The 14589-nt window shown below is 35.9% G+C and overlaps 2 protein-coding genes across 2 annotated transcripts; one reads left to right on the top strand and one right to left on the bottom strand.

Moving 5' to 3' along the window:
* The first annotated feature begins 1019 nt into the window (after positions 1-1019).
* Positions 1020-10309, top strand: LOC107784632 (heterogeneous nuclear ribonucleoprotein 1). Its single transcript, XM_016605790.2, has 5 exons — positions 1020-1379; positions 1772-1997; positions 2365-3553; positions 9716-9761; positions 9860-10309. The coding sequence occupies exons 2-4, from the start codon at positions 1776-1778 to the stop codon at positions 9727-9729; spliced, it is 1425 nt and encodes a 474-aa protein (XP_016461276.2). The 5' UTR covers positions 1020-1379; positions 1772-1775; the 3' UTR covers positions 9730-9761; positions 9860-10309.
* A 758-nt stretch (positions 10310-11067) lies between these two features.
* Positions 11068-13298, bottom strand: LOC107784633 (uncharacterized). Its single transcript, XM_016605791.2, has 2 exons — positions 12921-13298; positions 11068-12786 (listed from the first exon to the last, which is right to left on the bottom strand). Exon 2 carries the CDS (start codon positions 12473-12475, stop codon positions 11270-11272), a length of 1206 nt encoding a protein of 401 aa, XP_016461277.1. The 5' UTR covers positions 12476-12786; positions 12921-13298; the 3' UTR covers positions 11068-11269.
* Between the last annotated feature and the right edge of the window lie 1291 nt (positions 13299-14589).

Below are 14589 nucleotides of genomic sequence, written 5' to 3'. Positions count from 1 at the left end.
ATTTAGATCACTAGTGAGTAATGACCCATATAAGGGAAAAAAAGTTAGCCGCTTAAAGTAACTTCTGAAAATGTATATATATAGATGGTAGTAAAAATTTGATTGGGTCTGTTACAACATAATATAATGTAAATATAAAACACCATTTGTTAGGTCGTTCTATCGCTTTTGGTTAGGTTATATAGGTATGTGACATATGGTAAAATAATGTAAGATAAGAAGTGAGGATTACATCAAATAATATTTTGATAGTCATTTTGCATGTTTCTTTGGTCTGCACCTCTCGTTCACCATGTAGTGTTTATGTAAAAAGAACATTAGTGGTTGAACCTTGACGACAGGCTTGAGCATCGATGTCTCATATTGGAGAGCTATGTCGATACAACGGTCGCTTTTTAAAAATATAGACGCTTAATTGTTGACGTACAATATTGATGTTCAAACATCAACCCTTACTTATTTACTGGCCACAAAGTTAAGGCGATGAGCTTATCTTATTCGTATAACAACTACTCTAGGAGGAATGATTTTGTCCATCTTTTTTATTTATATCAGACATTGCATTTTTTAGATAATTCAAATCTAAGCAATTGGATCAAGATTTTTGAACCGTATATTTATAGTGACGAAAGTCGATTTCTCATTTTTTTTTTGTATATATATTTAAAAAAAAAATATTTTCAATAATTTTAGCCAATCAACAATAAAAGATAATTTACAAGGGAACATCATATGTCATTACCAAAGATTTATTACTCATATTGTTATTAATTCCAATTTCAATGTTTTATGTCAAACTTACATACAATAGAGTGGAATGGAACAAAATCAATCAGCACCATTGATCAAACCATTATCTTGCGATCCTTTGAATTTGAAACAAGTTGCATAAAATCAATGGTTGATTTTATCTTATAAGATGAGATGTGGTGGGGCCAAAGCATAGGCGTGCATGCACACAACACAAACATTAGCAATCTGAACCATTTCTAAGGATTTTTCCAGCAAGTATATAAAGTATATATTTCACAAAGCAATCTCTTCCAAATTTATCAGATCAAATCACACCAAAATTTTCTTTTGTTTTCCTTTCTTCTTTACTACCACATATTCTTCTTACCAAAAAGATAAAAAAGATAAAAATTTATATATTAAAAAAAATTAAAGGCTAGAAACAATCTTTTTTCTTAGCTGAACATAATATTCAAAATTGTTACTACTACATATATTGATTGGAAAGATTGGAAAGAGAAGAGAAAAGAGTGGGGGACACAAAGTTGGAGGGGCAAAAAAAATTATAGAACAACGCCCTACTTTCCCCCTTCTCATCTCTTAGATCTTACTGTTTTCTCATCTGGGTCGTCTGATTCTTGATTTGGGTATTCATTTTTTCTCCTCAATTATATTTTTACAATTATATTGCTGTTGTTTTGATTAAATGAAACCAACCATTTTCATTGTTGGGTTGTTGTGTTTTGATTCTAAATTTTGATTGATCGTCTAAAGATCCGATTTTTATTTATTGAATCTGATAATGTCCGATTGGTTTAAGGTTCTTATAGTACTTTATTCATTGTAAAGGTGTGAGCTTTACTAGTTTTATCAATCTGCATTTCATCTAATCTAATGGGAATTGAAAAAGTGAATCTTGATGTGTGTATTAATATGAGAAAATGGAAGTTTTTTTATAGCTTTAATTGGAATATTGTAGTATGATGATTGTGCAATTTGGAGATGAGTTTTTCAGGAATTTGATTTCTGGTTTTGTTAGGACAATGCAATCTGATCTTGGCAAGTTATTCATTGGTGGAATTTCATGGGACACGAATGAAGAGCGTCTCAAGGAGTATTTTAGTACTTATGGGGAGGTTTTAGAGGCTGTAATTATGAAGGATAGGACTACTGGTCGTGCCCGTGGTTTTGGTTTTATTGTCTTTGCTGATCCTGCTGTTGCTGATCGGGTTATCAAGGAGAAACACAACATTGATGGCAGGATGGTAAATTCTTCTAGTTTGCAAATTTGGTTTTACTGTTAGTTCTTTTCCATTTATTCAACAAGGAGCGTAATGTTGTTGTTTGAACCTTCTGATAAGAATATACTTTTGTATGACACCTAAAATCAAGGGAAGCATATCATTGCAACGAGATTTAGGCATTTAGCATTGTATATCTTAGCCTTCTTGGAATCCATGTCGTTTTACGTTGCACTAAAACTGGCACATTGTACCCATTTTATGGCATATCACATCTGCAATCAACTTTGCTACCCTCTACTTTGATTTGAACTTAGACTTGAATAGCAGTTAAAGTTAACAGTCTAATTACTTTTTTCTACTCAAATTTCTCATGGTCCACTTATTTCAGGTTGAAGCGAAGAAAGCTGTTCCAAGGGATGACCAGAGCACAATAAGTAGAAGCAGTACTAGCATTCAGGGTTCTCCTGGTCCAGGACGTACAAGAAAAATCTTTGTCGGAGGTTTAGCATCCACTGTAACTGAGAGTGACTTCAAGACCTACTTTGAGCAATTCGGAACAATCACAGATGTAGTGGTTATGTACGACCATAACACTCAGAGACCAAGAGGCTTTGGGTTCATAACTTATGATTCGGAGGATGCAGTGGATAAAGTATTGCTTAAGACCTTCCATGAGCTGAATGGTAAAATGGTTGAGGTCAAGCGTGCTGTCCCCAAAGAGTTATCGCCAGGTCCAAGACTTGGTGGCTACAATAACTTTCCATTAAGTAGGATCAATAACTTCCTTAATGGTTATACACAAGGATACTCTCCGAATACAGTTGGAGGATATGGAGTCAGAATGGATGGTAGATTTAGCCCCATTGCTGCTGGAGGTAGGAGTGGTTTTGCTCAATTTGGTTCTGGTTATGGAATGGGTCTTAACTTTGAACCAGGGCTAAGCCCAGGATATGGGGGAAATGCAAACTTCAACAGCAGCTTGAGCTACGGGCGAGGACTGAGCCCTTATTACGTTAATAGTTCGAATAGATTTGGTGGTCCTATTGGTTTTGATGGAGGAAATGGAGGAAGTAGTTCATTCTTCAGCTCAGCAACTCGGAATTTGTGGGGAAATGGCGGACTGGGGTATGGAACTAATTCCACAAGCTCTAGCAACTTTGCGGTATCTGGCAGTGGGAACATGGGGGCTGGAAATTTTAGCAACACTGGAGTTTGGGGTTCATCTTCAATTTCCTCCCAAGGTGGAGGAAATGTTTCTAACCAAAGTGGTAATCTTGGTTATGGGGGTGATGATAGTTTATATGGTTTGGCTGGAGGCTATGGAAGAAATGTTACAACAAGCGGGGCTCCTGCATCATCATATCCTGCATCTAATGGTAGCTATGATGGGGCTCTTGCTGATCTTTACAGTGGTGGTTTGGGATATAGTGATTCCGCTTGGCGCTCTGCAAATTCTGAGCGAGATGGATCTGGTTCAATTGGTTATGGACTCGGTACTGCATCCTCGGATATGCCACCTAAAAGTTCAGCTAGTTATGTTAGCAGTTATGGTGTTGGTAAACGACAGACAAACAGAGGTAATCTTCTCAATAACCTTTTGTAGCTAGCAGTTGCTTCACCTTGCTCAATCTTCCTTTAATTTTCTGATGATCATCGATCCAGATGTTTTGATCGTAGGTTTTGTTGAATTGATTTTGTTGATACATGATTTGCCATTAGGAGCAGGTGATTTAATGTTTTCCCCCATCTTGACTTGCTATCTTGGTCCTTTACATTTTTCTGATCTAGTTGAGTTTGTTATCAAGGTTTTTCTTTTCGAAACTAACTGGGGAAGTCATTATAGGGATTCTCTCTCAGTAGAGAAGCATCTTTCATACTTGCAAATGCGGTGTGATATCTAGCTATTTTACCTCCGCATCAATCTTTAATCTAGACCTAGAGCATGCTTATGCTTCAGATTTTTGTTTACTCATTTTGAAACCTGCATTTTGAAGTAGAAGCAACATTGCGAGTCAATTTACATAATTCCATTTACCTAAAGGAAAGAGAGTCTTATTTCGCTTTCAAGTTATGGTCAATTAAAGCAAGAAAGGAACTCTGAGAATTAGTTCGACAATTGATAGAAGGAAGAGTAAAAGGAGCTACAAGTTGACCATTTCTGGTTTATTTTAGCTTTGGTTCGGTTGCTTATTTCTTTTTAATTTTAAAATTGTATCCAGGTATTACTAAAAGCGTTTGCTTCACTGATTAAAGTGACAAAGTAATCTAACGCGAGTTATGTGACTTTGAAGGAGCTTACCATTGAACTTTAGGCACAAAACAATCTTGAGTGAGAAACAATTGCTTCTTTCAACCTGGCTTTAAAAGATGAAAAAAAGAGAGAAAGACAGAACAAAAAATATGCCTCTATCCTCGTGGGTGCGCAAAAAAAGAAACTAAAAACACTAGGCTATTCCTCAGGTCTTGACATTTTTGGCCTCTTCTAACACTTTTCTATTCCTATATTTCCCAATCGCGTATATAAGGTCTAGAGGGGCAACATCCCATTCCTTGGGCCTTCTCTTCATTTTCCTGAAAGCCAACTATACAATGCTCCCTTTACTGTGCTTGACATCACCCATTGTACTCCGAACCAATTCAAGACCTTCCATTCCACCACAAAGTACACCACCTAACATGTGTAATCCTCCTTTTTCTCCGGTTATCGGCTATCAAGATGGCTTCCCTAGTTGCTAACCACTTAGAAAAACACTTTGTTTTAGGCGTCTTGGGTATCCATACTGACAAATGCGATAAAATTAATTCCTCCACACCAACAGTATCTGGTAGTAAGCTTTAACTGATAACATCCCGCATTTCCTTGTGCCCCATCCCATAAGTGTGAGATACGCTCTGCTTGTGAAGTAGTTCCACTGGACTTTGGATGCACCCATTTCCCAATCTTGTAAGTTCCGCTAAATGTTAGATCCTATAGAACTACTAGTTCTTGTAATTAGTGTAAGGTTCGTAGCATTGACAGATTGTGGTGAAATGAGTAAGTTTGGCAATCTTGTCTGGAAGCTATTTTTGAGTTCTACTGCCACAGAGATTTCTTTGCATTATGGTTCTTGGACATAGGTTTATTTATTTTTCGAAAAGAAAATTCACTTTTTTCGAATGTAGGTGGAAGTACTATAAATTGTGATGTTTTCCATGTCAAAATGGCAAAAGAATACATTTAAAAGTAATAGTCAAAGATTACTTTCTTAGCTCCACCGAAGCGAAATTTGCCACCATTTTCTCCTAAAGGAGTAGTGTCCTTGCGCATTTAAATCCTATGGACTCTAACCCAATGCTGTCTTTGAGTGGCTTGAGTTGAATTGCTCCTTTCATGCTGTTGGAAAAATCTTTGAGATACTGCATTGTCTTTTCAAGCAAGTTATGATCTTTATTAGGGTGAAGGTTAAATCTCTAGTGTGGGAGATGTTTCTTAAAAGGCTTTCTGAGGCCCATTGGTGATTGGGCCAAAGCCAGTAACAACACTTTTATGTTCATGTAGATTGAGCATAATCACTGATCGAGCACCCACCTTTTCAAGTTGTGGTCCGCTCTGAATTTTAAAAGTAGTTTTTCCTTAATGAAATTTAGTACGCAATTTCAAATGCCCATGTACTTAATTTATGTCAGAGACCTCTACTATTGATTTAACTTTTGCTCCGTTAGAAACCTCTTTGGCTTCGCTTTTAAGTTATGATCTTTTGATGTCAATATATTTTATATGATTTTTGTTACATGATCTTCTGATCCTAGAAGCTGCAAATATTGGTATATTTTATCATGTGTGAGCTTTTGGAATTCTTCAAATTCTAATATAGCTTAATGTTAGTCTGCCAAATGTTTGTTTGTTGTGTTTGAAGATAACTGGTTGATGTTGTTGCATCGTACAAACCTTAACCCCAATAGGAAAGAAAAGAATAGAGGAAAAAAGCTGCCAAATCAATTTATATATACTCAAATTACTGACACATACTATTTCCTAATTTACTAAGCTAAAACTAGTAACATCGGTGTTACTTTGATGTACTAAACTTTGTGATGCTATGTGGTGAAGTGATATTCGTGGACAGAGCTTGTGATGCATTCATTACCTTTGTAATTGCAAAGGATTTTAGGTTGACAAATAAACCTTCATTTTGTCTCACTCAACATCACAGTCTTTCTAGTTACCTCCACCTTTGTCCTCTTCGTTGTGATCATCTTTTCTATAAGTTGATGAACAAATAGTTTTTATGAAGCCTAATTGCTCAGTGAAAGCTAGAAGCAATTTTTTTGAATTGTCGTGATCATCTTTTTTTAAAGCTAGAAGCATTTAGTTGATTTAATTTATATAGCGTAGAGATTTTTTTACACTATCAGTTTAGTTTAACATGTTATAGCGGGTTAGCTGCTATCTGTACCTGATGCTAGTTAATGCTTATCATAGAAATTTACATGTAGTTACCTTGTAAATGACCTAATTATGTAAATGTTCATAGAACTTAAAGTCTAGTGTTGTTAAAGGCTCGCTTAAAGCACATGTAAGCCCTGAAGCTCGGTGAAGCCCAGTGTGTGCGCTTTGCCTCACATAAGTGGCGCTCTAGTGTAGGCGTCAAGGTGCTAAGGTGTGTGCACCTTCCCCGATGGGTTATGTCTTTAAGGGAACAACAATATATACGTAGCTAAATTATAGTTTTATCATTTTTTTTGCCCAAATAATTATTGTTTGTGTTATAGTTACGTTTTCTTGCATTAACATTTCCATTTTATTTTTTCTTCGTTTGTCCTTTCTTCGCTAATGCCCACGCTTTAATTACGCTTTGCACTTAAAGCTCTAACATAGATGGCACTTTATTGAGCTCTTCGCTTTTGACTACTGTGACTTAAACTCTTATGTAATATGTTTTGTCTTCTACTCTCCTAAACTTGTCAAAATGAAAAATCCAATAGATTTCTTTTCTTCCTCACAGTAGTTAGTTCCCTCATGTGGTGTTGTATGATACTTCAAAGGTGGTGTTTTTGTCTCTTGACCAATAATCCTACTTCCTCTGTCCGGATTTATGTGATGTACTTACCTTTTTAGTCGAACAATACCTTTATGTATTTAGAAATAATTTTACTTTAAATTTCTCATTTTACACCTAATGAGATGATTTATAGCCACACAAATATTTATGGCTTGTTTTAGACCACAAGTTTCAAAGTTTTTTTTAAATTCTATGCCTAGTCAAAGAACATCACATCGAATGGGACGGAGGGACTGCTTATTTGTGGACATCTTCATGAATTAATAATGACCTGTGTATATATGGATATGGGAACAACTTGAAAGAATATTTGTTTGTGCCTTCCCTACCAAATAATTTTTTTGACTAGAGGAAAAGATTTTATTAGTAGCAAGAGCCAGCACTAAGTATTACTGGGTGGGTATAAAAATTATATAGTCCCTCCTGTAGTGATGTTAAGAATTCTATCAACATGACTGCTTCATATATATTCCTGAGGTTGTACCACCTAACTAACTAAACACTTGACTTCTCTCTTTCCATGTAACTCATAAAACATCGGCAGTACAGTGATCCATATCTTATTTCACATTCTGAAGATGTGTAGAAAAACCTTTATTTCTTATTGATTTCTTTTATAACTTAGAAATCCATTGTTTCTAGCTTTGAATGGGCTCCTTACTCTACACTTGTCCACTCAAATACCAGGGCTTGGTGCACTGGTCAATATTTAAGCTCGTGACATGCGCCTACCCCTCATCCTGCTCTATAATACCTTCGCTGTAACATAACCTTTATAACTGTGAGATGATAGGCGATGCAAAAATAGTTGATCAGGTGCTTCACTTAGATCTCGAATAGCGATCCTCCATCAAGCAAATCACTTTTTTGATAAATACGCTGTCAAAGCTTCTTTCACTCAGGTTGCATTTGCTGCAAAGTGCAATCTTTCTTCTCAGCAAATTCTTGTTTCAAAAGGCATCATGAGCAACCACCAATATGAAACAAGCAAGCAACCTTAGTTGGGGCTATAGTTTCCTGATCAACTTCCACGATTCTGTTTGGTACTTGGAGAGGTAATGAGGAACTTATAACATGACTTGACTGAGAGAATTCTATCCTTCTGCTCAGACCATACCAGTAGGCTGTCTATTTCCCAGTCTAAACAGTCTCCTAAACAGAGTTCCCAGCCATTAGCAGTAAAGCAATGAGCTACAGCTGTCTCTATGTTTGCGCCAAACGTGAATAAATCAGGGAATTCTTTTTCTATTTCCTACTCTGAAGCAAGTCTTTTCAGAGAATTTATATCCTCATAGATTTCTAAGAAACTTCCATATTCCAACCCGATAAGAGCCATTGTCAGTCACATCAAGCACAATGATTCTGAGAGCTAACCTTTGCTTGAATTGCTTCCCAGAATCATCTCTTCTTCTCTGCTGTATCCCAAAAACAAGTTGAATAACATGTTTTTATTGTGAGCCCTCAAAATTTTGACCCTGAGTCCTCCTTCCATCTTGCTTAATGTGATAGAATATCGTCAGATTAGCTCGAGAGATATGTTCTCCTCAATCTGTCCAGCCCTTTTCCACTGTTGCTGGAATGGCTACAGGGACATAATGTATGTGCGTAGGGAGTCTAGAACGCTGTTAGTAAGTGTCTGCCATCTAAAGATACATATTTCTTTTTCCAGTTTGAAAGATTCTTTCCACTTTCTCATACTTTTTTTTATTTTATGGCTTTCCCAGATAAGTATTTGTGTGGGTGGGGTGGGGGTGGGTGGGGGTGGGCTAACCTGAAGCCTGATATGGCTACCATCTCTAGCAGCTTCAACCTGTATGACTGGGCAATGTACTTAAGTGGGCTCTATTTTCTGTGACTACTGCTTTTTGTTTGTTGCGCACTCATCCGACTAGAAAAAACTAGTACTTGCGTCATGCTTTCTTTTCTCAAACTATATACCATGTTCGAGAGAAAGAGAATAAAGATACTGTCTGGAAGCAATAATGCTTCATGATACATGGCTGCAAGATCATTGGACATTCTATATTAGCGAACTATCACTTTTTAAAGATCTAGGGAAGTGTTAATACACAACAATTTAGAAGACATAATATAAATTCAAAAACTAACACTGGTTGCGGTGGAGCGGTAAATACTACTTCATCCTTAATCAGGTCTTTAGTTCAAGCCCCTGGGTATGAAATTGTCTTTGTCAGGGAGCGCTTTACCCTCCTAATGTGGGATTTCCTGGCATGAATCCGGATTTAGTCGGGGGCCCAATGGGTTACCAAACACCGAGTGGTAAACCAAAAAAAAATAAAAAATCAAAGAGTTGATTTGAATACTTCTAACCTTGTTGATAGTTACTGGAGTAAATAGAAGTTCTTTTGCTTAACATTGTTTGTTTTTCTACATTATTTAGATGCTAGTTCTTTCTTGATATTTTTCTCTGAATGAAATTATTCCGTGTGAATAGGTTAATGGTATATCCAACAAAGCTTTTCAAAGTAGAATTCTGGTAGTTATTTTCTCAATTTTTGGGTAGTACTTTTCTGCTTGGTGCCTAATACTGTTTGATCTAAAAGATTTCGTTAGTTCCCTCTCTCCGCTTGTTGCATATGTATCTCCCCCTCTTCTTTCTTGTATATACTTTCACTATTTGATACTTATGATGTCAAATCATGCTATTTTTAATCCGCTGATTTTGTATTGATGCAGGGATTGGTGGCTAGGAGAATATTGCCAAACAAGGGTGTTACATTAGGTGAAAAATTTGGTGTAGAATCTGAATCAATGAATTTTGCATACTTCTATAATTATATGAAGTTGAGAGAGGTTAAAGAATTGGATATCCTTTTGTAGGGCTAACTGGAGTGCCTGTTTTGAAGGTCTAGAGATAGAAGTTTACAAGATTTTGTGCTAAAGGTTTTTTTGTTTTTTGTTTTTTGTTTTGAGTTTATGTCTTTAGAAATTCCCTTTCTTTTTCCCTTGAGTGAGGTGTAAAATCAGATTGCGGCGTATAGTCAGAAATGTATCATGCATCTCTGGTGGGGCAGCGATACATACACAACAAAAATAGACAGAAAGTTTTGCGTAAAATGTTTAGATTTAATGTTTTTTTCCTGCAGTAATGTTGCTGCAAAGTTGCAGATTCTTGTCTGGTAATTTGTTTTGCTTTGTAGTTTTCCCTTAAATGGGATTTTTCCTTTATCATTTGAATGTAAGGGAGGTTGTTGATTTAGTGTGATACATTTTAGGGATACCCATCTAGGGTCCCCCTAATGAATAAATTACTATATACTTTGATGCTCATTTACTTATTATCATTTGAATTAATAATCTTGCACATATTGATGTACAATATATATCATTCTGCTACAAATGAACCAAAAAATGCAACTTCTTTCTTTGTATGAAAAAGTCAAGAAATTTAGGAAATGCCAAATTAATGTGTTAATACTTTAAAAGTTATTGATTTTCATTGCCTTTTTCACACTTTTGAAACATAATAATAACATCAAATTGAAATCAAGATCCATTTCGAGCACTTCAGTTTCAAGTCTGTCGTGGGCAGACATTAAATCCGTGTATATATATGGTTCACTCAAAAGTTCAAACTTCGACACGATGAGATTCGTCTAAGAACGGGCAGCCGATGCACGAAGCATCCTGCATTCACGCAGGGTCCAGGAAAGGGCTGCACCCCAAGAGGTGTGATTTAGGCAGCCTACCCTGATGCAAGCATCGATGGTTGGTTCCATAGCTCGAACCCGTAACGTATAGGTCAGAAGGTCACAGGGAGATAATTTTACTGTTCCTCCAAGGTTTCCCTTCTTGAATTAACAAAGTGAAAATGCAAAAAGTTGGAACTTCAAAGACGATAAGATTAAACAAAACATGAACACTTTAAGCAGGTAATGAAATTCTACCTTTTTAGTCATACAACAAAAAAACATGCACAATTTCAGTGTTATCACCAAGTCTTGAACTAAGTGTTAGGAAATGAAAGATTCATAACTTCTTGAAATCAGTGTTAGAAAATGAAAGATGTAAAGACAGTGGATTGTTAATTGACAGGAACCAAGGAGAGGGTCACATTAAGTAACACAATTCATAATACAGAAAAGGCAGAAGTTCAAGGAAACCTCTTCCTGATTATACTAATTAAACTGGAAATATTTCAGTCTATGCTCAACTACAAGCTAGTAAATTCAGGCAGATTAAAAATACAAGCAATTTCTTTTTGTGAACCATTTCAATTGGAACTACAGATCAGAAAAAGGCCCTGCTACCATAAAACACTCTTGGGCTTTGGCCGCTTGGGCGCGCCTGTGGTTTCTCACTTGATCCGGAACTCTCTGTGTTGTCATTTCCATTTTGGATTACTGATCCACTTTCCATGTCCAGAGGAAGTTTCATCTTTGCTAGAGCTTCTGTGAATTGCTGCATGCTTTTCATATACATATCGACTATCTCTTGCTGCACGACCTTTTGCTCTGGTACAATGCTCACGTTGACAACTGGCGGTGTGAACGTACTAGCAGCAACAGCAGGCGTGGTGCTATCGACCTCTTTGGCACTGTCCTTACTACCATCTTTCAGAGGCAACACAGACTCCTCGCTCGGAGAGTTTGATGTTTGTTTGGTGTCACAAACAGATGATGAGTTTATTGGGATTGAGTTTAATCTCTCTAACTTCTTGATTTCAATGGCAACTTGACCTTCACCAACCGCGCTTTCTGGTGTAAGCTCAACATTCTCGGGAGAGATGAGATCACCATTTTCCGTGGAGTCAATATGCTCAGAGCTTTGACTATCCAATTCAGTGCTGGGAATTGAATAATACTCAGTAACCATTCTTTCATTTTCATTCACAATTTTGGGGTCCGGGAACTCAATGTTAACCAATTCACAGGGAATACTGTCAGCTATTCCACGACCTTCGCCACAGTCATTTGCTGCAGCCAAAGAATGGCCTGGTGTGGAAATCTCTAAGACTTCTGGGGTTGCACCAGTATATGTTAGTGTCAATTGCACAAAACCAGATGGCGAATGGAAGAGATCACTGGACGACAAGGAGAATTCCTGTTCTAGCTTTCCATTCTCAGCAAGAACATCACAAAGAGGCACTAAGGTAAATCCCAACAACTGATCTTGCAAATAATTCTTAACCCTACTCATCATCCAAATCTCACATCTCACTGATGTTTCAACACTCTTAACATTGAGTCGAAGACTCTGATTAAAAACTGGATTCTTTCCCCCACCATTAATAGTATCGGTCGAAACAGCTTCTTCTGGATAACTAATTAAGTAAATCTGGGCATAAACATCTTGTTTATGATATATGCATATGTTATGAATATCTCTAGCTTGATGTACATAAACATCAAGAACCCCAATAAAATCAGATTTTGGTTTCAAAGGGTCATAAACAACAGGGAATTTTGCCATAGTAACTACTTTTTGAGGTTCCATTATAAAAAATGTTCACTTTTTTTGACCTCACAAAATCAAGGTGCCAACTACAATTGAAGGTGACCTCAAGTATTCAAAGTGAAATCAACAGAATACTATTCAAAGGTACAACAACAAACTGTTTCCTAAAAACCCCAGATGAAAAAGAGAATTTCAAGACATACAAAAAACAGAAACACAAACCTTAAAAAAAATCACCTCCCCTTATACCATAAGCTGAAATTGGAAATTGGAAATTGGCAGAGTTCGTTAGCACTTACCTACATAAGAGCCAGAGCTGAACTTTGTCCCAGCTTCCAACTTCAGATTCACTGTTAAAGTCAAAAATTAGACTGATTTTGTGCAACAATTGTAGCACAACTAGCAGACCAAATCAAGAATTAAATATTAGGTGACTGTTTCTAAACTTTCTCTAGAGCCCCTAAAAAAATCAAAGGCAGCATACCCAAGAAAGCAGCCAACTTTATAGTGGACACCAAAATTCAAGAATTCAAAGCAAAAATTCAAGAAAAAGGGAGAATAAAAAGGGACCAATAATCACAAGTATCTTGAAGATTACAGAAAAGGTGAGGACAGAGAGAGAAAAGGGTATTAGGTATTTTTCTGATTTAGTACACTCCTTAAGGAGTATAAAGACAAAAAACTTTTTTTCTTTTTTCTTGTTTTTTTGTGTACTTTTCTGCACAGAAGTCAATCTTTGAGTTTTGTGTGGAGCCTTGTGGCTGCTGCTACCTATAATTTAGGTGGAGAGTGATGGCTAATAAAATTCATAGAATTGTCTGACTTCTGAACTGAAACTGTAGAGAGAATCCAGTTCTTGAAATAAAAGTCATAGGTTTTGATTAATTATTAGTACTTGGAGCTGTTACTTTTATACTGCTTTTGCAATAATGTTATGTACTAGAATGTAGATTTTAATAATGGACCTTATTCTTTTTTTCTTTTTCTTTTTTTTATCTTTTTTTTTGTCAAAATAATAATGGACCTCTATTATTGAAATCGTTGAACTGTTACCTTACTTTGACCTGACTGTTAACAATTTGACTACTACTTCCAATGTGTGCGAAAATAACAACGTAATTTGCAAATTACTTCTCTTTTGTCTGGTTATAACTGTTAGGAATATTTGAAAAAAATAATATATATATTAGCTTTAATATTACTAATATCTTGTTTGGCAGTATTTTTTAATCACTTTATTTAGTATTATTTTTATACATAGCATTAGCAATACAATGATTTTTAATACATAGATAAGCATGCAGGGACGAATCCAGGATTTAAACTTTATGGGTTCAACTTTAAATTTTTTAACATTGAACCCATTATATTTTTAAAGTTATATATTCATAGCTATTATTTTTATAATTTTAATAAATTTTTATTACGCGTCGAAATTTATGGTTCTATTGAACCCGTAACTGCCACATTGCATCCGCCCCTGTAAGCATGTATAAAGACAGAACTGTCATTTTAAAATCTATAACACAACAAAATAAATAATCGATAAGAAAATATTTCCAACATAACTAATCTCAGCATTACTAAGCTATATTACTAATACACAATATTTAGTGCAACAACAATAACATACCCAGTATATCTCATACCGTGAGGTCTGGGAAGGGTAGTGTGTACACATGTCTTACCCTTACCTTGTGAGTTGTGAGGATAGAGAGGTTGTTTCCAATGGACCCTCGGCTCAGAAAAGCATAAGCATCAAGAAAGCATAATACACAATATTTAGTACTATTCTTATACTATTACACCCCATATTTTCGTACGTGAGAATACATCGTAAGTCAATTAATGTAAGTTCCTAAAGGAGATTATATTTGAAAGTACATAAAGTAAGTTAATCATGTTACCTTAGAGGTTACAAATCTTTAAGATCACGGATAACAAGTACCAAGAGGGTTGAAAGGCTTAGAAGCTAAACAAATTCAAAAAAAATAAGTTTCGTCGAATGTCAACAAGTTGGGAATGTTATAACATATACTTTTGGGGTGAGAATAGGGTGCTTAACATTATAAGAAGATGAAGTTATGAGTTATTTTAGTCGTATGATAGTCGTGTGTTATGTTTTGAAGTCAAGCGAGATGTGGAACAAAAGT

This window comes from Nicotiana tabacum, chromosome 10 (assembly GCF_000715075.1).
Source record: "Nicotiana tabacum cultivar K326 chromosome 10, ASM71507v2, whole genome shotgun sequence".
In the NCBI taxonomy this organism is placed as follows: domain Eukaryota; kingdom Viridiplantae; phylum Streptophyta; class Magnoliopsida; order Solanales; family Solanaceae; genus Nicotiana; species Nicotiana tabacum.
This window is presented reverse-complemented; position numbering and strand designations above follow the sequence as displayed.

Bases quoted from the DNA above. Each gene is read 5' to 3' on its own strand.
- LOC107784632 (XM_016605790.2), top strand. From the start codon at position 1,776: ATGCAATCTGATCTTGGCAAGTTATTCATTGGTGGAATTTCATGGGAC. The intron at 1,998-2,364 runs GTAAATTCTTCT...CACTTATTTCAG, and splicing joins ACAACATTGATGGCAGGATG to GTTGAAGCGAAGAAAGCTGT.
- LOC107784633 (XM_016605791.2), bottom strand. From the start codon at position 12,475: ATGGAACCTCAAAAAGTAGTTACTATGGCAAAATTCCCTGTTGTTTAT.